The sequence below is a fragment of the Hydractinia symbiolongicarpus genome, chromosome 8, assembly GCF_029227915.1.
Source record: "Hydractinia symbiolongicarpus strain clone_291-10 chromosome 8, HSymV2.1, whole genome shotgun sequence".
In the NCBI taxonomy this organism is placed as follows: domain Eukaryota; kingdom Metazoa; phylum Cnidaria; class Hydrozoa; order Anthoathecata; family Hydractiniidae; genus Hydractinia; species Hydractinia symbiolongicarpus.
This window is the reverse complement of record NC_079882.1, coordinates 21,011,244-21,035,500: the sequence shown is the minus strand read 5'-3', so window position 1 is coordinate 21,035,500 and position 24,257 is coordinate 21,011,244. Positions and strand designations below refer to the sequence as shown.

Below are 24,257 nucleotides of genomic sequence, written 5' to 3'. Positions count from 1 at the left end.
TAGAGTTAGCCGTCAGAATGGAATTTCCATCGACGTTAAAATATCTCTGACATAATTTTTGATTTTCGACGTTAAAATATTACTGACATAAATTTTTCCAGAGGATTATAAAGCATTAGGGTACGGTGGTCCCTCGTCCCTGCGACCGTTGTATTTACTTTACAGACCTTTTTCTTCTGTGACTGAGTTGATGGATACAGAAAATTGCGACTGACTTGAAATCGATTTTCATTGGCCGAAATAACGTATCCTGATTGCTTTACAAAAAACTGAAGACTTTGTCCCATATTTACAGAAGTGTGTGGCACAGCACGCATTTTTCAATAATCTTGAATTTTTTTGGAACCGATTTTGCGCAATTTGTATTTCGGACCAAACGAAAGCAATTAGGAGGGTTTCTTTTTGGAACAAATAATAACAACCAATGGGTTTTTTGGACCAAATGAAAGCAATCAAGGGCTTTTCCGAAAGCATGCAAGACTAAAAATTTGACCAGGCATGGTGACTTACTCACATATATGCTGCAATGAGATACAATAATTTTTTAAACGTGCAAGAAATATACGTAAAGTTATTACATTAAATCAAGTCTTTTATGCCAAAAAGATATTTACAGTTGCTTAGATAACGAAACAATATATAGCTAGCTAGAAATGTCAATGCGGAGAGTTATTCTCCAAAGTGGTTGTTGTTGACGAAAGACTTATGGAGTTCTGCAATTGCTTCATGGTAAGAAGATAATGCTTTATTATGATTCTTATCTTAAAGACTTGTAATATATAGCTAATAAAAGCACAATTTAATTTTTATATGAACACAATTTTATATGAACACAATTATAATCTACACATTGTCACAATGTGTAGATTATAAATACGTAATAGACCTTTCCCGAATTTCCTAATTATGCCAAACTCAATTAAAGAGGTCGATGCGAAAAATGATTCTTATCCCTAACCTCCTTAGCAAAAGGTATAACAAATTACCTAATTTTGTAAATATGTCTGTTCGTTGAATGCCTCAATTCCCAGCAGAAAGTTACGGTCAAACCATTCATATGGTCGAGCATCCTAAGAATAGCCTCATTTTTAAAATAATTATTTTCTTTAAATCTAAATAAAATCCAACCAGAATATTATATTGCTCTAACAACTTCATATTTGTCATGATAATTTAATATTCTATCTGAATATCCTTATTTGAAGAGCACAGAACCATTATAAAAATTTGGATGACGTCATAATTATTATAATTCATGAAATTCGGGAAAGTGTACTCTGTCATAAAAAAATTTAAGTTCAAATTACAAAGATGTTTCGTTCAGAGATCTCTCGTCGCCCGTTCTCATTTTTGTCTGGCTTAGGTGTTCATGGATGGTTTTATATCTTTTGAATGCAATAAAAAGGTTTGTTAGAAATACTTTATATAGTTCCCGGTCGTTTGTAACAATTGACCAGTGTCGTTCAGAATATTTTTAAGAGGCAGAAAACCTCTGTGGTTAGGTACAAAAAGCACAATGTCGTTAGAGGTGTAGTTGCTTCTGGCTTTACCAGTTTATTTACTTCTTCTATTATTATTTTGTTAACATTGTTCGTGATTTGTTTGCATATCTTATTATGAAGAACAACCTCCTAGTTCATGTTTAAATCCAAAAAAATTAATTAACCATATTGAATTTGTATCCACGTAGAAGTAGGTTGCCTTTCCGTTAGTTCAATTCCCTACAGAACAGTTAGTTGTTTTTGTGTTATCATACGATAGCACAGTGCTTGTGAGTAAACAATGCTCTGCTTAATGTGGTGTGGATGGTAAGAGTTAGTTTTGTTTTGAGTTTCTCTGTTTCTTTTTAAATTTAAAGCTTTACTGTTTTGTGTACTGAATTGAGAGACATGAATAATTCCTTCAGTTTATTTTTTTCATATTCCCATATGAAAAAAATATTATCTAAGAAAGCGTCTGAAGTCGCACGATCTTCATTTAGCTATCTCATCTCTGTTATACAAAGATTTTTCGTATATCCAAAAACGTAAGTTGTAAGAAGATCTGGAAACCGTTCAAATATATGCGTTACTTCAAATAGAGCGAGAAACAAAGATGCATATGGCGGTGCAACTTTAGTTCCATAGCAGTTTTTATTAGTTGTAAGAAAATTTGATTGAGGAACTCGAAATAGTTGTTTTCCAATATAAGAGAGAATAGTTCGGGCAGAACTTTGTTATTACGTGTGAAGCTCGGTAGTTTATGTTGAAACTTTTTCATAAAGGGAATACACTCGTGCACTTCTTCCTCATGTGGTATGTTTGTATAAAGTGACGTCACACGGCGTTAAAATATTACATAAAATCTCCCGTTTGCGGTTACTATCAATTCTCTCATCTTACCTTGGATATAGAGAAAAAAATTTTGGTCTAAGGTATTTCAAACTTTGCACTAAGCATTTGCAAAGATTTATCACTAGAAAATAAGTGGAAAAGTTTGTTCACTTTGTTCACCTCTAAGCAGCCACGTGACCTAAATAAAAAAATTAAAAACGGCAAAAGTTTGAATATAATTTCTTCTTTTATAAAAAAAAAAAATAATATGGCAAACCAGACAAAAAACATACTTTGATACCAAGCGGGAGTTTTTACATCACATTTTTACTGCCATGTCAGCCAGTACTAAGATTATCAACCTCGTTCCCAGGGCATTTTGCCTTAGCGATGAAATTGATAGCGGCAAAAAAGTGTCATTACTGGCCACTTCGTAATAACGACTCAGGGGTCACAAAACCCTGGGGACGAGGCTGTAAGATTATATTAGATAGATCATTTATACTTTTAATGAAGTGTTTGGTATCCTTTATGTAGCATCGTAACTTCGGAAGAAGTGGTTGAAAAAGCAAATATTTAAGAATTCAGATATATTTTCAGTAGGTGAGTTTACAGTTGATACAATAGGTCTACCAGGATTGCTGTCGTTATGAATTTTAGGTGATATGTAGAAAAGCGGCATTCGGGTATGCACGGTTGGTTTTATAAATTTAGCTGTGTTTCTCTCTATTTTGTGATAATAAAGTAGAGTTTCAATAAAGCTGTTTATATTTGTGATCTTTGACTTAATCCATCATCATTTTTGTTTATAATGACGATTGAGCCACCTTTATCGTCTTTTTTTAGTTATAATTTCATTATTTTTGGAAAGGTTTCTCAGACTTGCGAGTTCCTCGCGACTATAATTTATATGATCCTTTGAGAGAGGAAATTCTTTTGCGAACGTGTTTACATCCATGTGAATGGATTGAAAATATTTTAAAAGTGTGTTGTTTTTAGGTTCAAGTTCAGTTTTCAAGTTCCAACGGTGATAAGGGCCGCCCGTAGTCGTGGATTGTGGTAAAAATAAAATATTTTGTGGAAATGCTTGTTCAGGAGTACAACAAGGTTGCTTACTTGTTTGTTTTTTATACTTTTATAAATATTCCTTTTTACTGCAATATGGGGTCCAAGCTCAAAGTCCTCAGTGCTCTCTCTTATCATATGATATGACCCATTATTGTTAATGGGTACTCGTTTAGCGGTAGTTGTTAAGGTGCGTGTTGCGCATGTTTTTTGTGGAAATTGTGTGTGTTGCACCCTCGTCCCGAGAATTTTTTTACCTTCTTGATATGAGAGATGACGGTGAATGCGAAATGATGACGTCATGAAATAGCTCTAAATAGTAGAAACATAAAAGGATTGTTAAAAGAAATTATGAAGCGGAAATTGTGTTTTCAAGTAATTTGAGTGTATTATCATCTGTCATATCAAGAAGGCGAAAACCCTGGAGACGAGGGTGTGTGTGTGTTGTTATGGTGGTTGAAACCGTGGTTGTTGTTGTTCTTGTTGTTATTGTTGTTGTTATTGTTGTTGTTGATATCGTTGTTGCTGTTAAACTCGTGATTGATGGTAAGAACGATTGTTGTTACAACCGTGGTTTTTTTGTTGTATACAATGATATACGAAAAGAAACGTTGTATCTCAGCACAACTTTATATTTGTTGTGTTCACATTTTCTATTATCAAGCGTGCTTTGCTTTAATTATGATAAAAAAGAGTGTTATTAAGGGCTGTAAATTCTCCCTCAGAGAGTTCCCTTTTAAGGGTATTACGTTATTTCTGACATCAGTCAATTTTCTGTTGATGTGTTTCAACAAATTTTAGCAGGTTTTTGCTGTTAGAATGTATGATGGTATTCCATCCATTTTTTGATTGCTTAAAAACGAATTCCGCAAAATAAACAATCTCAGGACCATCTATCCACAAAAAAAAGTTTCGCAAACATTTTTCCCTTCAGTTGCAAATAATCTTGCCTGTTAGTGCTGCATGGGCAAGCCATTGCTAATTTGTCCGATTTTTTACGCGCTAACTGTTAATCACTATTGAAAACAAGCGTAAAAACAAAATGATAAGAAGTTGCAAAATTTTAATTTAGAAAGTACAAAAGAAATGGAAGAGGGAAAGGGGGTGCGTTGGAAACGTCCTAAATGCGTTAGGTTTACAGTTATGTGCACAATGGGCCTAAAGGGTTAGTCAATCAATACTACAAGAATTTTAAGTGTCGCTGTTCTGAAACTTAGGACTACGATTTATTTGGCGAGTGAATCTATTACAGTCTTTAAATAACATTGTTTTTAAGAAACTTTTTAGTTAACTAAAAGAGGTACAATTAAAAAAAAATACAGTCAGTAGGTGTGACAATATTTACGTATTGTTGAATGATTCTACGTTAATATTTTTGGCGGATGGCGTCCCGGCTAGGTAGGCGATAGAATCGTCGCATGTCATTTCTAGTGTCACTATCATACGTGCGTTGAGAGAAAGGACTGTTTTGTCGGATAAAATCTCGACTAGGTAAGCGATAAAATCTTCGCATGTCATTCCTTGCGTCACGTTCAAAAGGACGTCTTAAGATTGCACCAGTACGACGCTGTGTGTCAGCATCTTGATCATGTGACGCAGGGAGTCGGCGATTGTCAGCCAGTGTGTTATACTTTCTTGCTTCATGTTGTTTTGTGTCTCGTTCTTTATCTTTAAAAAGTTTTCCTAAACTTATCACATCTTTTGAAATTTCATCATCGTTGTTCATCCTTCTTTTCTGAGCTAAAAACAACAAAATAATGAAGAATTGATAATCATGTAACCGAAAAACAAACAATAATTGCAGAATGACATTTACCGTCTTCAGTGTGTGCTAAGCGCTTTGGTAACACAACTTCTTTTTTTTTTTCTTCTTTTAACAGGTTAACTTCAGGAGTAACATCTTCTTTACTGTCACTAAAAAGATTGACATACGTAGATTCTCCTTCGCCTTTTTTTGATGGTTCATCCTTTACAGGTGTATCTTTCTTTGCCGCTACCTCATTGGCTGGTGCATCTCCCTTGGCTGGTGCATCTCCCTTGGCTGGTGCATCTTCCTTGGCTGGTGCATCTTCCTTGGCTGGTGCATCTTCCTTGGCTGTTGCATCTTCCTTGGCTGGTGCATCTTCCTTGGCTGGTGCATCTTCCTTGGCTGGTGCATCTTCCTTGGCTGGTGCATCTTCCTTGGCTGGTGCATCTTCCTTGGCTGGTGCATCTTCCTTGGCTGGTGCATCCTTAATTTCAGGTAAGTATCGTTTAGAATCGTAACGCGAGCGACTGTTGTCTTCCGAGTTTGCAAATTGTGGAAGTCGTCTGTAATCTTGGTAAGCATATTGGTGCCTAATAAAATCGTCATATTTATAGTTTTGTTGGCGATATTGTCTCCTGAAAGAGGCAGGTACATCTCCATGTTGTCGATATTGACTTCTGAAAGGGAGAGACGCGTCTCCCTGAGGGGGTCTAATAAAATCGTCATATTTATAGTTTTGTTGGCGATATTGTCTCCTGAAAGAGGCAGGTACATCTCCATGTTGTCGATATTGACTTCTGAAAGGGAGAGACGCGTCTCCCGGAGGGGGTATGAGTTCACCCCTCCTGATAGGTGCATCTTTCTTGACGGGTTCCGGCTCGTCTTTCTTGACGGGTTCCGGCTCGTCTTTCTTGACGGGTGCCGGCTCGTCTTTCTTGACGGGTGCCGGCTCGTCTTTCTTGACGGGTGCCGGCTCGTCTTTCTTGACAGGTGCGGGCTCGTCTTTCTTGACGGGTGAGGGCTCGTCTTTCTTGACTGGTGCCGGCTCGTCTTTCTTGACGGGTGCCGGCTCGTCTTTCTTGACGGGAGCGGACTCGTCTTTCTTGACGGGAGCGGACTCGTCTTGTTTCACAGGTACAGGCTCGTCTTGTTTCACAGGTACAGGCTCGTCCTTCTTGTCAGCTGCGGCGTTGAATTTTCTGACAAGTTCGTCCTTTCTGACCGGTGTTTCTATGTCTTCTTTATATAAGAATGGATGTCGGCGGAGAGAAGGATCAGCGTTTTCATTCGTTTTGAACGGGATTTCATATTGGTATCCTCTGGGATTAGGGTCCTGTTTATATTCTTCAAAGTTGTAGAAAGGGTGCCTAAAGTTATCAGACCTTGTTAATTGTGGTTCCCTTCTGCGATAATCTTCATATAGTTGTCGATGGTTAGGGTAGTTTTCTAAAATATAAGTAATTAAATTCCAATGTTTACGACTCAATTTCTTCCAGTTTCTTCCAGGATGGCATGAAGAATTTAATATCATGATAAAACAAAATAGTACATACCTCGTGGAAGAAAATACCCCAAACTTGCTGCCACCAATAGATTAAGCACTGCAACTCTCAACATTTTGTTACTTGCGCTACTTCAAGAATGAATTTCACAAGCTGCAGTTGTTTTTGTCCTGAAAACGTCCTGAGCATATACTTTCCACTTGATTAGATTCCTAATTAAAGTTATAAAAAGGCTGTATTGTTAAAAAATGACTGTAAAGAATGCGGTTATTATGTGATTCAAAAGGGAATTATTTTTTACTAAAAATACAAAAGGTAGTTTAAGTTGCCGATCACAACAAATAGTTAGTGTAATTACGAAATTACAGAGTCATTCAAGCGTCATCTATAGCCAACTCTTTTATTTAAAACGATGCAGACCACACCTTAGTGAGATAAACGAGACAAAAAGATGCCTAAAATAAAACAGGTTGACAGAGAAGAGAAGAGTTCAAAAAAGAAAATTAAAAAAAACTACGCATTGGGTCTTTGATTCTTAACCTTACTGAATGACCGAAGCAAGTAATTACCTTAGCCTTTTGATTATAAGAAAAAAGGAGTCAGCCCTGGGAACAAGATTGATGCCATTAAGAACGTATTTAAACCGTTTTTAATTACTGCAGCAACCTCGTTCACACAGGGTATTACTCTCCGTAAAAACAGATGAGGGGCCGATGGACCCTGGGGACAAGATGCCCTCCAATAACGGTTCAGGGGTAGAGGATCCCCGTGACAAGGTGTACACATGCAGGAAACCTCTCCTTATAGCGGACATCCTATATAGCGGACACCTCTTTACAATGGACACTTTTCTTGGGAACGGATGAAACGACGGTCAAACTCTCATAAAACCTCCATGTAGTTGTAAGAAGATCTAGAAACCGTTCAAATATATAGGTTTTTTCAAATAGAGCGAGAAACAAAGATGCATATGATGGTGCAACTTAATAGCGGTTTCTATTAGTTGAAAGTATATTTGATTTAGGAACTGGAAATTTCCAATATAAAAGAGAATAATACACTCATAACTTTGTTATTACGTGTAAAGCTCGGTAGTTCATGTTGAAACTTTTCCATAAAGTGAATATACTCATCCACTTCTTCCTGATGTGTATAGAGTGAAACATAAAAATCTCATGTTTGCGGTTACTATTGATTCTATCATCTTACCAACCAACTCCCGAGGTATAGCGCCCTAAGCATTTGCAAAGATTTAACACTAGATAAAGTTGATCACGGCAAAAAGGTGTCATTGTTGGCAACTCCGTAGTAACAGCTCGGGGCCACAAGACCCTGGGGACGAGGTTGTAAGATTATATTTATAATACGTTCAATGAAGTGTTTGGTATCCTTTATGTAGGATTGAAACTTGTGTAGAAGCGGTTGTAAGCAAACATTTTCATTTAATCCATCATCATTTCTGTTTATAATGACGAGCCATCTTTATCGGCTTTTTTTAATTATAATTTCATTATTTTTTGAAAGGTTTCTCAGACTGGCGAAGTCCTAACGACTATAATCTTTATGATCCTTCTGGAAAGGAAATTCTTTTGCGAACGTGTTTACATCCATTTGGATGGATTGAAAATGTTTTAGAAGTGTGTTGTTTTTAGGTTCAAGTGCATTTCCAATTCGACCGCCGGTGAAGGGCCGCCCGTAGTCGTGGATTGTGGTAAAAATATTTTGTGGACATGCAGTTTCGTAACTGAGCGAACGCTAGCGCTGTGTGCACACGGGATTTATTATTTTTAGGTGTTGGAACACATTTTTAGTCCTTTGTTTAGAAGTGAATGTCATAGTTTGTTAAAGTAAGATTTGAAGGATTGACAACAAGGTTGCTCACTTGATATTTTTTATTCTTTTATAAAAATTCCTTTTTACAAAGTTTTTTTTTTTTGCAATATGAGGTCCAAGCTTAAAGTGTTCAGTACTCTGTTTTATGTATAGGAAAAACATCGAAGAACTATTTTCAGGGTATCAAAATTTGCGCATATAATTCGTTATATTTTTGTGAGAATAACTCAAGTCAACTACACGCTATTTTTTATGAGAATATAAACTCTAATCAGGCTGCTCATTTTTCTTATATCTCTATTGTTCTGAACACAAATTCCAGTCAAAAATTCTTACAGCATATTCTTATAAAAAAAAGAATGAACTTGAATTTGCGAGATGTTTACACCTTTAAGGCGAAAGGCGAAAAAGATTTCCTCGTAAATAAGTTTCATTTAGAAGAACAAAAACATAATTTCCGCGAGTATTGTTCGTCTATTTTGTCAACCAAAACATTTTTTTGTCGCAAGCACGCAGCAAATTTTTAATATCAAAATAATTAGAATCATTTTACAAAAAAAGTGATGACGAGGGAGAAAAACGTTTATTCTACGTTTCCCCTTAACTTGGACCATTTTTTGTAATTAACATCTGGATAATAAAACTTGAATATTTTTTTTAAAAAAATGATAAAAACTTGCCTTCTCTACCTTTGTAAATTTTAAGCCGTAACGTTGGATTCGTCGCTCCAATTCGAAATGAAGTCTTTGGAAGCGAAAGCTCGGGTATAGCTACTGTTTAACCCCCATAGTTCGGCACTTTCATACAAGTCACCCACGTTGGAGCAAAATAAGGACGTCAAAATGGGATTAAATCCGAAATATGTTTAAACAAAAAACTATTACAATATGGAGGAGAAAGAATTACCGAAGCGGGCTTTAAAAATTTTCCGCCGAAATTAAGTTACTTGAGGAAAGTATAACTGGAAAAAGTTTTCACTGCAAAATATATGGAACTAGTCAACCCGTGAAAAATCCACGTGATCGCCCGTCCTGTATATATCGCACTTCGTAATTAATTGTAGGGACTGGTATGCAGTACTCAAAAAATTGAAACATACACAAAAAGATATAAACACGTTTTATATGCTTTAATGCGGTTAAAGTGGTATTAAATTTTTTTGAAATTGATTTGAAGGGATCTGTTGTTACTAGTTTCATCAAATTAAACCGATTTAATTAATAAAAATTACTAGGTTCAAAGTCACATTACATTGTACGTCGTGGTTACATTTGTACAATATATTGTACATATGTGTGTTACGAGAAGTACGTGCATTGTGTACAAAGGTTGGGTTAGGGCTATTGTTAACAAACTTAATTCCTTAATAGCAGTGGAAACTACCTTTAACGAAGTTTTTTTTAATCAATACTTTCTTTGTGAGTCAAACCTTCTCATTTGACCAGAAGTTTTATCATTTTATCAAATTACGAACGCGTGACCTCATCAAGATAAAGTGTCACTGTTCTTCACGCTTATACTTCCATTACATTGTCGAGATAACACACTCAGATTGATGATTCATACTGCACAGGGTTGACAGTGGATTCTTCTCGACTAGTGGATTCTTCTAGACTAGTAGCTTCCTCATTCACATGAATGATCTCATCTTCCCCACTGACTTTTACTTCCTTGTAAACTGGAGTCAAAGAAGCTCGTGTTAAACCCCAAAACTTTGTTGGACTAAGTCCTTTTTTCGCAGCAGTAAATTTCCACCCCATATGACTATGACAATTTCTACATGAGGCGATGGTCCAAGCATAACTAAAAAAAAAAATCGTATAAACTAAAAAAGAAATTTGTGCGAAACTAAAGTTTAGAAAACAAATTAACGATTACAGACAAGATATACTACAAGATTGCGGAACAGGAAACGCAAAATGGATGCTTTAGTGTGTATTTTTGGCATTGACGTTTCATTTTCATTCCTGCTTCGTTTAAAATCTAGTTGTTAATCTCGCGTAAAAAGCCACTAAACGTAGAATATGAAAGAAAGATAACGGATATCAATTACTAAATCACATTGCTTGATCAACCTTTAATTCCGAAATTGAAAGTTGGCTATTTTCAACACCTGATCCGCAACTTTCGATTCCCACAATCTTTCATGTGTATAACAAATATAAACTGGTTCTAACACGTGGATTGAACACCTATCTGCGCTAAGTTGAAGATTACCTGCAATAATCTAGACATGTATAGGTTGAAGAACTACCTAACAATAATCTCGCTATTATTGGTACAGAGTAATCTCCAAGTTCACACTTCATACTCGTAAAAACGGTTTAATGAAAAAGAGAAGCCTTTATAAGTTCACAAGCCTTTACACGTTCACAGGTTTACAACTCTTAGGTAGCATTATTTCTACTTTAGTATATTGTAGCTGTGGGCGGGGATATATTGAAATCCCGAAGTTATATATGAAATTGGTAATTCTTTCTAAACTAGCGTTAAGGACTATAATAAAATCCTCAAAAATTCGACACAACAGCGCATTTACAGTGCAGAGGTTAAAATGTCAACATTATGTCTAAAGTCAAATAAAAGTCAAAATTGTCCACTTCTCTCTAAAGTAAAATCATTTTTTTATAATTTTTTTTGATAAATTTAATTTTTAAAGAGCTACCAGTTGGCAAAAAAATTTTTAATTTAAAAAATATTCATTGCTGACAGTTTTCGAGAAAAATACAGTAGAAGTCTTCTAAACACATAATGAATCGATACCATGGTGCAAATCCAGAAGGGAACATTCTATATGAATTGCAAAGTTACATTCTAACGATATTGACGTCGTCCAAAAGTCAGAACAATAGAAGAAAGAGAAGGAAAAACGATTCTTCGTGCGCGCTGGTTCCTGTCGCAATTTAGATTGAATTTTTCCTTGTTGACCACAAATTAGTGCAATCACGTATTATTGCCATCTGAATGAACAAAATAACAACTAACCCTGGAAACCAGCTATATTCTGTGGATGATCTACCACTTAGTGAAAGGTTTCTCGCTTTGTAAAATGTGACAGTTTCATGAACATGTCCACCGGGATTGACATACGCTGCCATCGGTCCCTTTCTTGATAAACTAGATAACGAAATTTTATCAGTGTAACCTAGCTACAAAATATGTAACGAGTGGTCAGTTGGACAAACAACCGAGCGGTTACCTGAATAAATCGTTTTTATCAGCAATGATACTTCCACATTCATCACAAGCTAGTGTTGTCGCACACTGAAAAAATGAAAATAAAAAACAATTTGAACAAAGTTTCGTTGCTCCTGTTGCTGATTTTCGATTTGACATAACGTCTTTAAAAAGCGCATTCTCGAAGTAATAAAACCCTTATTCTTAAACAAGCGCCCAAGACGGCGTAGACTTCTCGAGATTAGGAATATCCTCGAACAACCTGGGTGGTGCACATTTCTTGAGGCATGAACCCATCTCAACAACAAGCAGCGGGGTAAGAACAAACTCATCTTAAACAAGCGGGCAAAATTGAGTTGCTTCTCGAAGTAAGGAACAAGTCCATCTTAAACAACAATCATTTTATTTAAATCTTCAAATCTTCTTTCAAACTTACAGACTACAGACAATATCCTATAAAGTTAACCCCTCACCTTTTAAGCGTAAAAACTACTTTTTAAAACATGAAATTAGCACAAGGGGAATTTAAGAATTTCAACTTTTAAGAAAATAAAAGATTTTTGGTCTCATTTTCCAATCCAACAGAACCCTAGTTCGGACCAGTAAATGAGTTATAGTACAACACCCTGAAGCAGACATTTTCGAACGCGAATACTTTTTTGGGGTCTGCTTGTTTAAATGTCTGGTGATAGCAGACACGGAGTTGTAAGTTGGTTCGGAATAATTTATTTTTCCCGGTCGATGTTCTTTTATTGATCCTTTAAGCAATAAATAATTAAAATAATTATAATTCGTATCTTCCTTGTGGGTTACCTTTGTTACCGTGGAAAAGATTCGGATCAAAACTCTTTAAAAGGGATACTATTAAAAATCGTTGTTCCTAAGTGTTTCTCGCGACGATAACCTATTGTAGTTCTTACTTTTTGCTAGTAAGAAGTTTTGTGAAAGATCGGCGATGTTTTTGCACAAAACGATTCATTAAGATTGTCTAGCAGAAAATTTTTTGGATACTGTAACAATTAAACTTTAAAGAAAAAAAGGTGGTTGAAGGACGATTAATATACCTTGTTCATAATTTCGATCTGTCGACGCAGTCTCAAAGAAGCAGAGTCAATTTCAAGCAATTCGATCTTCATCTCATTGGTCAGAGGTAAATTTGCAGTTATCCAATGAGAAAACTCTAGCAGAAAATAAATTAGCAGTTATCCAATGAGAAAACTCTAGCAGAAAATAAATTAGCAGTAAATTCAATAAGAAAACTCTAGCAGAAAACAAATTAGCAGTTATCCAATGAGAAAACTCTAGCAAAAAATAAATTAGCAGTTATCCAAAACTCTAGCAGAAAATAAATTAGCAGTTATCCAATGAGAAAACTCCGGCAGAAAATAAATTTGTAGTTTTATGTATGAGGAAATCTATAGTAAAAAATAAATTTAGAGTTATCCATTGAGAAAACAAAGCAAAAATAAACGTATTATAATTATTTATTGAGAAAGCTCTAGCTGAAATAAATTTGCAGTTATTCGATGAGAAAACCTGTTAGATGTACATAGAAGACAGATTTGGAAAAAAAAGCCCATACCAATTGGAGTTTTAGGCAATGATTCAAATTTTAAGTTTTGGTTCCAACTGTGGATTTCATTTATCAAACAATCCATCAAGAAATACTAACAAAAATAAAAAATAAAACTAAGTTCTAATCAAAAATGTTTTTGCAAGTACAAAAAAAACAAATCGCTTACTGGGTCGTATAAACGATACACCCAACCTTGGATGGATGTCAAGCTTGTACACAAAGTCTGCAGAAAGAGGAGAGAAAAACTACAATGTGACAAAACAACAAATATTATTCATACAAACTAGTTGTTAGAAAAATCCGCGGGTTCGAACATCCTTTAAATTTACCCGTCGCAACAGGGTGGACAAAAATATATCGCATTTGATATTCGTGTTTCCGTAGCACGTCTTTCTAACTCAGAGGGGGGGGGGAGGATCCACGCAGAGACAGACAACATACGGCTATTATTAAAGGGATAAGAATAAAAATAGTGAAAGTTTACTCACCTTAGCTGTTCTCCTGTTAAATCCAGCAAGGTAACGAGATTCGCCAAATATCCAGGGATGTGTATGCACGTAGAACTTGTTTGCTACAACTTGACTTCTGATGGCATTTGGTTGATGAAGCTGAGAAAATATTTGCGCGGATGGGGGATATGGAGATATGTATGCGTCAGGTAGAATTTGAATTTTACCCATTATTACTCTAAGAAAAAAATAAGTACAAGACGATACAATACAAATACATAACTTATAAACACATTTTAAGAAAGTACTAACCCATCCATTTGCATTTCTTTGCTATAAACACATTTTAAGAAAGTACTAACCCATCCATTTGCATTTCTTTGCTAAGTATTTTGAATCTTTGTCGTCCTTCAGCTTTGATACTAAGCTGGCCAACACCGTACTCTTCACTCTCCTTCACAGAGTATATTTCACAAGTCACGCCCACAGAAGCAAATGATGTTCTCTCATCGTCATTCCTACTGAACGACTGAGACCTATAAAACATATTTTATCTAAAATTATTGGACTGGAGGAAACTATACAAAATAATGAAAACGTTTCAGTACCTAGCTATCATCAACCCAAATGTTTTATCAGCTGCTATCACTCTTTTCATCATTGATATGGGCTAAAGTGATAAAAAAGGGACAGTTCATAAGTTGGCAGGCGAAAAGTGGCTCACATAGCACACGTAACATTTTTAGAGTAAAGACACATACCTGTGGGTGAAAGAGGTTGAGAGGGAGAGTTTGACCAGGTACAAGAACAACACCTGGTAGAAAAAACAATGGTAGCAACACTATTTCACCATCAGCATGCACAGTGCGCCCATGTAACTCCTCCATGTCCGCACCCATATACTAAACATAAATAAATAGGCAAAATTTAAAACTATTGTAAGAAAGCAACTTATTGACTACTGTGAATAAAACATGACAGTGATTTACAGGCTTCAGTAGTTTTTTTTGGTCAGGAAAAGGTTCCTTTAAAAAATGTTTGGATTTCCTTTAAGATCAACGAAAACTCAGGGTGTTCTCACAAAAAAAACTGAAATTATATTACCCATTTAATAAACTCACAAATCGAAAAAAATCAGTGTATTAAGTCATACAAAGCAATGACAGTGACTTAAAACATGAAGTCACCGTTTTCTTTCATTTGTTATATTTTTTACACCACAAACATCTGAGTGGATGCTCTAATATTGTCCCTTTTTATTTGTTTTATCGTGTAGTGAAACAAACTTTGACAGTCATGCTTATTCAGTTTAATACACTCTTTCAGGGTGATCACAGATTAAAAACTTCATAAATCTAGGAGAATTTAGGAGGTTTAAGGGTCAAATTTAAAGAAAAAACACTGAAACAATTATAAAAACTAGTCTATATTTTGCCAAAATTTCAGAAGGAAATAAAATTTACTAATAATCAACCCCATTCATTTTTCAATGTCACAGAGGCTGTTCATTTCAACTTAAAGTTATCATGTATATAATATAATTCATCAGCCCTGCAAGATGCTCAATTTTTTTCATATGAAATAAGTCACAAAAAGTTACTAATTGAAAAATTGGAATGTCACCATAGACAATTTTGAAGATTTCACGAGGATTAAAACACGAATTTTGGACTTATTTATGTTGTACATAGTTTTGAGGGAGAAAACGCTTATTTTTTTATTCGTTGATAGAACCAATATTTTAGGAGGATCAATATTTTAGGTCCAAATTTTAGGTTATTAAGGAGATTTTAGGTTTGTAAAATAATAAGGTACGCCCATTAGAATAACATTAAAGCTACAAATAGGTTGAAAAATTTTAGTCAGAACACATATAATTTTTCTCACTTAAATTCAATATTCTTATTTAACAGATTATTTACCGAATGGGACGTTGGCAGAGATGGATCAAAATTTGTTCCTTCTTCTTCTTGCATCTCTTCATTATCTGTGTCATCCATAATCTGTACACCTACAAAAAAAAATACAAAAAACTTTTGTAGTTTAACATTTTATATCAATTACGACCGAAAAAGCCAAATTAATCCAGTTTTAAAAAATCTGTATTGCATATCAATACATTACCCTCCTCATCTTCCTCTTCATCAATATCTTGCACTTCACCATGCGCAAGAAACTCCTGCAAAACATCTACATAAGCCTGCACCTCTTCCTCCTCTTCTTCATCTGTTTCGGGATTCTCTTCTGACATTTTTTTTATTGTAAATTTTACTAGTTACAGAAAGTTAGATCAAAAACACTTTTATCATAAAGAAAACACATTTTCTATTTCCTTAATATGTCTACATTTACACGTCTACATTTTAATTAACATTAGCAGCCACTCCAGGTTTTTTCGTCATTTTCAGGGGTGGTTTTAATTTTTTTAATATCATTTTTTTTGATATTTTAAGGTTCTGAACTACACAAGAAAAATACCAATTACACAATAAGGTCACGTAGAAAATACTTTAAAAATGGCGTGCTAACGATTTTAACCTATGGGAAGTAAATTATGTAAAAACTGTAAACACAACATTTTACTCGAGGCAATGTTTCACAACCAGCTTTGTAATAAAAATCACATTTTTAAGTTTTTCCCTGGAGAATAATGGATTCAAGGTTTTTGAGATCATATAGTGTGATTATAAGCTTTTTAAGGCCTGTTTTACACCCTGCAGTCTCACTAAGGCAAATAACAAGATATTAAGATATTAAGTCGTCTTGTTTAAATTTCAAATACAGCCTATAATATTGCAAGTATTCAAATAAAAATTGTGTATTCCATGTAAATGGTGAATCTACTTATAAGCACTAGGGACAACCCTTATTAGAGGGAGCAATATAAGCTGTGACGAGGGAAGCATTCTCTGTACTTATTGAAAGAGCAACTTTAGAAAGGGGAGGTGCTTATTAAAGGATTTACCATCACATAATCATAAATACATTCATAATTCATTTCTTTTACCATGCTTTTGAATAATAAAAGCTATTTATGAGTATATTAAAATTACGACTAACATAAACTCTTATAAAAAATTCCAAAAAAATATTGTTTTTAATATGTAAAAAAATCAATTAAGCTGCATAGGAGCCCATGCTGTACGCACAACACGGGCTCTTAGTAGGCACACGGAGAGGAAAATTTAGGTAAAAAGCTTTTATCTGGATAGTTCGTGTTATTAGCATCGAACCTAACAACACTGGTTAAAAAGAGTTGAAAGAGCTAGTAAACAAAAATTTACACCATCTTATGCCACATTCCTTTTTTCGTATGAAAAACATGGTAAAAATTTCTAATTTTTATACGTTCAACTTCATACCCAGCATTTAAAACTCGATCTAATAGGTCCCAGTCTTCATCGCCCCACCTATCACGAAATTTTTCAATATCCATGCCACCAATAATGTCCCAGTCTGATTTATATATACCAAATATTCCATAGCCAGATATTTCCCAGAATCCAAATGGTACTTGAGGATTTGCACCGCATTGCAAACGTGCAAGTAAAGGACTATAAGTCATCACTCCTTTTACAGTGTGCTACAAAACAATAAAAAACAATTTTTTAAAATAATTACGTAGACATACTTGCACTTGTAAGCACCAGGGGTGAAGTCATTGTCCAACTCCCTGCTTCAACACCCCTTCCAATTAATTTTTAAATTTAATCTCCCAAATTGCATGCAGATTTTATATTCGCTGTGCAATGACAAGTTTAATATGGGATGACAAAAAGATGTGTATGCTTTGGTAAACAAAATGTCAATTAAAAGAAAAAGTCTCTAGAAATATATGCATCTGAACAATACTAAGAAATAAAAAAATCCTTTTTGAATTTTTAAAAATTAAACTATTACCAAAATTTAAAAAAATCCCCCAATTAATCTTTTTTACTCCCATCTATTTCTTAAATTTCTGGTCCCTCCAGTAAGGACAATTTTGAAATGTCCAACCCCCAGTTATTGTTTTTTTCTTTTTTTTTTTTTTTTTGGGGGGGGAGGAGGGAAGGTCACACTATGTCAGTGGACTACAAAATCTAAAAACTGTACTTACTTTACGCACATGATCAATAAAATCAGATGGAATAGTGAGATGTAAATCAAGCTGCAAGGTGATTGCATCAGGATTTTGCACTGTGTTTATAGCAGCTTGGATTGCTTCCGTTTTGTGGAATTTACCCTTGCGTTTTAAAAGGATATACCTTGGTAAAGAACTTTCCTTTAGTGCACGAACTAAGTCAACATCTTTGCTATCAAAGTCAACAATAATAACATTCAGATTTGCATCTTGAGTGTCATTGTAAATTTGTGACATTGTGTCTACAAAATGTTTTGCCCATCTACCTTGATGACCAACAGTTAATATTACATTTACATCTGCATTTTTATTCCATTTAAAATTTTCGGGATAACAAAGAGCTTTACCAGTTTTTGGCTGATAAACATACTCTGAGAAACGAACAGTCTTAGATAAGCCTGTAACACTAAGTTCCAATTCAACCAGAAAACGATCACCATGTAAGGGATCATGGTTACGTTCAACATTCAAAACATGCACTAAGGAATATTTTCTATAAAAAATAAAAAATAATTATAAAAATCATGACTGCAGAAAGAATAATACTTTACTCAAGTAATGCAAAGGAAAGAAAATTAGCTTGAAGAAAACTATAAAAGTTTGCTGGTGATAAAAGTTGCTAGAAATTCTTCAAGCTGAGTCAGCTATTCATATTAAAAAGCAATCAACAGTTGTGCAATAGACTTATTTCCATATCCATTTTTCATCCACGGAATATATATACCAAAATACCAAATAAAATGAAAACGATATTAGTTATGAGCAAATTTTTTCAGTTTGCGAAGTAGTGCAGATGTGGTTTGTTTACTTGCAATATTTGCAATATTAACAACGATCAAAATAAGGGTTCGTAGTTGGCTAAATGCAAATCGTTTTTTAAATACTACAACCCAATTTACACAAATTATCATCAAAAATGTGAATCAAAATTTCAATAATTCTCAAAAGAATAAAAACAACAACAATAGCAATGACTAGTGAGCAGTCAAGACATTGCGTGCATGCCACAACTTTAATCTGCAATGTAAATTCAAGCAAATAAGTAAATGCAAATTCTTGTTCAGTCGTTCTGCATAGCAGTCTTTTTCAGGAATATTTAAGTAGGTGTGTGATGATGCATGTGTAAATCAAGTAACACGCGCGATGTGAAACGCACGTGCAAAGGATGTTACGCGTGCGCTACACGATACGCGCTCCAAGATTAAACTTTGTTGCGCATTGATTTTGCAGTAGAAAAGTGGGGGACGTTTTGAGTCGTGAACCTAAAACACGATGATTGAGCGTCTACGTATAGCGACTCTCTCAATCTTAACTTTCTTTTCTACATGTCCGAAATAGTATGCATGACTATATACCGTCATTTTCATAAATTTAATGTTTATTTTTCAGGCAATCGCAAGCAAACAGGCAAAGATATGCTTCGTTTTAAAATTAAAAAAATCTTTATTCAGGTGTCTTAAATAAAACTTCACAATTCATTCAGAAAGTTCAGCTACATTTTAACAAAATTTATACAGAAAAAAAATTATACCACACGTGGGATTCTTTTTTAAAATTGTTTCAATAAAAATAACACATGCGGCATAAATAAAAATCAATTAAATTCAGACTTGCTATGGTTTCAAATTGTTTTGTCAAATGAAGACAATTAAATCCATGATAAAATGTCTGTTCCGCCTGTAAGTGCAGTTTTGCAGATTTGTTTTATCTGTGCTTCGTTGGCGTTCACCTCCGCATTAGTTAAGAACCGCATGGCTGGATATCTTGTGTAAGACCTGGTTACCAACGACGAAGGGGCCAGGCGAAAGAGATTTATGTCTACGTAGTTCTTTTAACTAAGTTAGGAGTTGGTCAATTAGCTAGGATGGTCATGTTAGGTATGAATAGGCTTGCTCCTGGATTAAAAGGATCAGGATAATTTAAAAATTCTGAGATCTAAAAGTGTCCGACCAAACTGGAAATGTGGTGGACAATTTGTCTGACGAGTCTCCAAAAATTATTTCGAGGGCTGCCATCGCACGCTACAAAATGGATTTTATAGGTTAAATTTGAAAACTCAATATTTATTTTTCTCTTCTCTCTCCTGAAAAAGACTGCGAAGTATTCAGCACATAAAAATTTTACTTTCAAATATGGTAGATTGAAGTCATAATCGCATGAAGTTGTTTCAAGGAAAGGATATTTTGATTCGCTGTTTGCTCCAATTTATAACAAAATTGATCCGCAAATTGATGAAAAATGGGTCGCAAAGATGCCAAAAGGGTTTGCAATGTCAAAAAAAATTTATACGCTCCTGTGCGGAAAAATTGAAAACCATTTATTTCACGTTAATTCGATCCCTGATTAATTTGTCACACAGATTGTTATTAACATTTGGTGATAATATGAGATAATAGCATATCTACCAAACAATGAGCCATTGTAATGACATGTTTATTAATCTTGGTTTTAAACGAATATGATGATATGAGTAGTTAGTAGTTGGCTGGCTGGCAAATGTAAAATTTTAAGCTGTTTACTAAAATTAGTTATATGTTTCTGGCATATATCCTGTGTCTCCAGTTATGAGTGTACCTTATTTTTTAAACAACATCTGTGAAAATAACAATAGCCAGGTTTACTGACAGTGGTTTAATATAGCAGTTGACCTTGTGTCTTACCCCATTGAGATTTTTATAACTCACATTTTACACATTTGTGATTTTAGAATTAGGATACTAATTTGACTTGGTGGGGCAAGTTTGACTTAAATCTTCCTTTGAATGTCCTTGCTTATTTGTGTCAAAGTTTAGGCCTCTATGTTAGAGTGTATTTGGTAAAAAAAAAATATTTAAAATTCTAAAATGTAAGGTTAACAAAAAGGATGGTATCCTAATTCCTAAATTTTGTATTCAGAGAGTTACCATCTTGGTATTATTTCAGGCAAATGAAATTTTCCAGTGATTTTGCTTAGTTAAAAACAAATTTTCCCTTGAGAGGATCACTTAGGAAAAAAACACAAAATGGGTACTGACATACTGTAACCAGTGTCAATCAAGTTTCCTGCATTTATAATACGTTCGAAAAGCCTGTGACTAAAAACGAGGTGAAAAAATCAGCTTAATTTTATTAAAAAAATCACCCAGGAGTGCTCAAGTATATTTATAAATAAATGCTTTTTTCTGTTTCTCAAAATTCAATCTTTTCTCAAAAAAGTAAATCGCGAAAACATGCCGATTGATAAAATAATTGTTGAGCATTGGGAATTATCTTGCTTAGGGTTTGAAACAAAACATGCAAAGAATATTCAAAACAAACTTACGTAAAAAGCAACAAAAAAGGAGTAGCTAAAATTGGAACAGAAAAATATGCGCAAGGAACAAAAGTGATTAAAAAACGAAAGGGGGCTAACATTTGCCGAGTCTCAGGACATGCACATGCTCTGTACTTGTACAAACCATGGAAAAGTTTTGTCCTGGTCGAAAAAAACAGTGATGGTCTTCGTTTTTTTGCTTTAGGTAGGCAAAATTTTGATGGCCTTTGGCCAGTTGAGATCGAATCAGATTCACAGGGGTGCTAAAACAAACGCTTTTTTTTTAATTTAACTTTTTTGTCACACTGTGCCAATACCCTCTTTATAACAGTTTTGTAAAACTGCCATTTAAAAGCTGCATTTTTTGATACATTTTTGTTGAACTTGCAAGTAAACAACTAGTACACAAAATTTGCTCAGAAGTAATCTCGTTTTTATGATATTCCGCATTTTTGCATGCATATTTAAGGTTTTCTACTAAAATGATATACCCAGAAAAATAATAATCTTTACCTTCCATGTTTATTTTGTAAAGCAATCATAACTTCCTTCACTACATCATCTGCTATTTTCTTCTTAAGAAGTGGATTGCCAAATATAATGTGTCCTTTATCACTGCTTAATAACTTATAAGTAATATTTGATTCGTCTGGTGGGTAAATCTCAGTCAAATGAGTTTCCCAAACTCCTTGAAACTCACGCTTTAATTTTTTCTTTATAACATAAGAGGGTTCATATTTACATTGGTAAAATAAGTCTTTGGTATCTTCTTCAGGAATGAATGACAGTAAATACATTCTACTTCTTTTATAATTAATCGGGTTGTATAATTCAGTCAGTTTTTTTCGTGGGGATAACATTTTTGTGGTTTTGGGTACTTGGTAATCCAATACAACCACATCCCCATTATATGCAACATCGTTCACAAAAGGATAAAGGTTTAATTTGCCAATCCTTTGGTAGTCTTTATCAGTCTCCGTAATCCATTTTAAAATAAATTTACCAGGCATATCCCCTGTTTTAATGATAATATCAATAAAGTACTTCTGATCCCTTTCGAATGTAACAAACTTAGAGAACTTTTCTCTTTTTCTTCCCACTTGTTGGGAAAAAAGTAGGTCTGCATCACTTGGTAAGCTCGAACTGCTTAACCAGACCTGTACATTGACACCACTGGAAAGAATCGAAAATTGAACTTTACTTGTTTCCTGCAAACATAGATAACCAAATATGCGGTTTCCCACCATTTTGTTTATGTTTAGGATTTCTAAACTATCTAGTGATTCTCTTGTGGAGGGCAAATGGGGAAATAGTGGATAATTTAACAAATTTTGTAAGTCTGTGTAACATATCTCACGCCAAGTATGAGAATTTAAATAATGTATTTTACTTGAATCAATAAAATTAGTATTGTTTTTATATACAAACATCTGTGATTTTGACAAAGAACTCTTACTTAAAAAAATTACAGGTTCATTAGGTAATGGAATGCCTCTAACTTGGGCATACAACGAAACTTTTTTGTTACCTTTCACAGCAATGACATAACTAGGTTCTATGTATACATGATTGTTGAGTTTTGAATTGTTGTTAAGCATCAGCAAGTAAACAAATACACCAAATATAATGAAAGCAAGGGTGATTTGACTGAATCGTATCTTCATTATGATTTATTTTGTCCTATAAGAATAAAAAATAATTGTTTGTAGTTATGAATTAGCAAGTCACAATTCGCAATTTGCGAGTCGAAATGGCATCTTTGCAAATCGTTCTACAAAGAAAATGTTAAAATATATTAGCAAAATTTGAGAAAATAACATGCAAGTGCTTGTGCAAGTACTTGTGCAATGCAATATTATGTGTAATAGCTGCCCTTATGCATTGCGCATGGGCTTGTATAAGAACTTGTGCAAGCTCTGCTTTTTTCTAAAATGATTTTTAAAAAATCAGCATTTCCTATAGCAAAGAAACAATAGGATACGATCAAGTTCGGAATGTTAACCGATCAATGATTTTAGACTTTTGTTTTCATTGTTGTTTTCATTATAGTTGAGCCAATAGGATATCGAATTGAGGGAAATAAAAAATGTGTGGTGTGAATAGTTTTGTGGCGTGTATGCAACATGGAGGCAAGAAATAAAAAAAGAAAGTTGATAGTTGGACAGACATTATGGCAGGACAAGTAATTACACGAGTGCCTTTTCAGCTCAAACCACGCAGAGTATCAGAATGCGAGAAGAAAGAATATATATAGCATTGGAGTTGATTTCAAACGAAACGGTAATGCCAGTCAAAGACATACAAAAGAAAATGGTCGGCTCGAGATTGTATTATGGTCAAATAAAACATAAAGTCAGACCTTCAAAGAAAAATGGAGCAAGTTTGGATGAGGTTTGCACTCTCCCCAATGGCCTTTTCATGGGGAGATTCTTATCTCGAAGATCCGAATGGTGATGATGAAACTTCTACGCCGGCGCTCAGCCATAAAGCAAGAAAAGTCATCTAGTGTCAAAAAAGATCAAGATGTATCTGTTGCAGACAGTTATGTTAAAAGTGTAAGAGCAATTGGATGAGCCTCGTCAGGCGTCTTCCGCAGTAGCCAACCTAAACCTGAGTTGTAATGAAACCGAAACCCAAGAACAATTGTTTCGTATAATTACGAAGAATTAGCTTGCTATAGAAAATATGTACACCAAAGAAAAGTGTAAACTTCAAAAAAATGTGCACACAAAAACTCACATTTGTTTTTGTTATTCGAAATTGACAAAACTTGTGCAAGTATAAAAACTTGCACAACTGATGGTACAAGTATACTTGCAGAGGTACTTGTATGATATTTGCTATTGCAAACTTTGCTACGTGTAACAGACCCTTAATATATAAATATACTAAAACAATAAAATGATTTAAATCATTTCAGCTGCTGTTTTAGAATTTCTTCAATTCACTTAAGGGGTGCTGCACAGATTGATTTCCCCATACTTAGCATCTTTACAATGCTTTAAAAAAGGTTTGAATCCTCTCCCCCTGTTTATGTTTATTGAAAAAAAAAATTAAAAATGATAAAACACTATTAACAAACAATCTTTTACTTATACCTTCCGAGAGATCAATTGTAGATATTAGATTCTGATTTAAGCTGGAAGACTTAGATCAATAATACTGTTGCCAAGCTCAAGAGGGC

The 24,257-nt window shown here is 34.4% G+C and overlaps 3 protein-coding genes across 3 annotated transcripts; all 3 read right to left on the bottom strand.

The window, feature by feature from the left end:
- Positions 1 to 4,566: 4,566 nt before the first annotated feature.
- Positions 4,567 to 6,838, bottom strand: LOC130654982 (cell surface glycoprotein 1-like). The gene is made up of 3 exons (XM_057457683.1): positions 6,678 to 6,838; positions 5,194 to 6,570; positions 4,567 to 5,117 (listed from the first exon to the last, which is right to left on the bottom strand). Exons 1-3 carry the CDS (start codon positions 6,739 to 6,741, stop codon positions 4,744 to 4,746), a joined length of 1,815 nt encoding a protein of 604 aa, XP_057313666.1. The 5' UTR covers positions 6,742 to 6,838; the 3' UTR covers positions 4,567 to 4,743.
- Positions 6,839 to 9,302: 2,464 nt separating this feature from the next.
- On the bottom strand, positions 9,303 to 15,928 carry LOC130654411 (protein cereblon-like). Its single transcript, XM_057456982.1, has 12 exons — positions 15,786 to 15,928; positions 15,584 to 15,672; positions 14,423 to 14,563; positions 14,270 to 14,331; positions 14,024 to 14,197; positions 13,701 to 13,899; positions 13,379 to 13,435; positions 13,219 to 13,303; positions 12,701 to 12,816; positions 11,659 to 11,723; positions 11,445 to 11,576; positions 9,303 to 10,262 (listed from the first exon to the last, which is right to left on the bottom strand). Exons 1-12 carry the CDS (start codon positions 15,910 to 15,912, stop codon positions 10,007 to 10,009), a joined length of 1,503 nt encoding a protein of 500 aa, XP_057312965.1. The 5' UTR covers positions 15,913 to 15,928; the 3' UTR covers positions 9,303 to 10,006.
- Positions 15,929 to 16,406: 478 nt separating this feature from the next.
- On the bottom strand, positions 16,407 to 23,062 carry LOC130654410 (beta-1,4-N-acetylgalactosaminyltransferase 3-like). The gene is made up of 3 exons (XM_057456981.1): positions 21,587 to 23,062; positions 17,758 to 18,274; positions 16,407 to 17,244 (listed from the first exon to the last, which is right to left on the bottom strand). Exons 1-3 carry the CDS (start codon positions 22,735 to 22,737, stop codon positions 16,942 to 16,944), a joined length of 1,971 nt encoding a protein of 656 aa, XP_057312964.1. The 5' UTR covers positions 22,738 to 23,062; the 3' UTR covers positions 16,407 to 16,941.
- Between the last annotated feature and the right edge of the window lie 1,195 nt (positions 23,063 to 24,257).

What these genes read in the sequence shown, in the direction of transcription:
- LOC130654982 (XM_057457683.1), bottom strand. Translation starts at nt 6,741, where the DNA reads ATGTTGAGAGTTGCAGTGCTTAATCTATTGGTGGCAGCAAGTTTGGGG. An exon ending in GGGGTATTTTCTTCCACGAG is followed by an intron (nt 6,571 to 6,677) that starts GTATGTACTATT and finishes CTTATATTTTAG; the next exon opens with AAAACTACCCTAACCATCGA. An exon ending in CTTAGCACACACTGAAGACG is followed by an intron (nt 5,118 to 5,193) that starts GTAAATGTCATT and finishes TGTTGTTTTTAG; the next exon opens with CTCAGAAAAGAAGGATGAAC.
- LOC130654411 (XM_057456982.1), bottom strand. Translation starts at nt 15,912, where the DNA reads ATGTCAGAAGAGAATCCCGAAACAGATGAAGAAGAGGAGGAAGAGGTG. An exon ending in CTCTGCCAACGTCCCATTCG is followed by an intron (nt 14,564 to 15,583) that starts GTAAATAATCTG and finishes ATTTATGTTTAG; the next exon opens with TATATGGGTGCGGACATGGA. An exon ending in AGATCGAAATTATGAACAAG is followed by an intron (nt 11,724 to 12,700) that starts GTATATTAATCG and finishes TCATTTTTTCAG; the next exon opens with TGTGCGACAACACTAGCTTG.
- LOC130654410 (XM_057456981.1), bottom strand. Translation starts at nt 22,737, where the DNA reads ATGAAGATACGATTCAGTCAAATCACCCTTGCTTTCATTATATTTGGT. An exon ending in TTACAAAATAAACATGGAAG is followed by an intron (nt 18,275 to 21,586) that starts GTAAAGATTATT and finishes TATTTTTTATAG; the next exon opens with AAAATATTCCTTAGTGCATG. An exon ending in TTATTGATCATGTGCGTAAA is followed by an intron (nt 17,245 to 17,757) that starts GTAAGTACAGTT and finishes ATTGTTTTGTAG; the next exon opens with CACACTGTAAAAGGAGTGAT.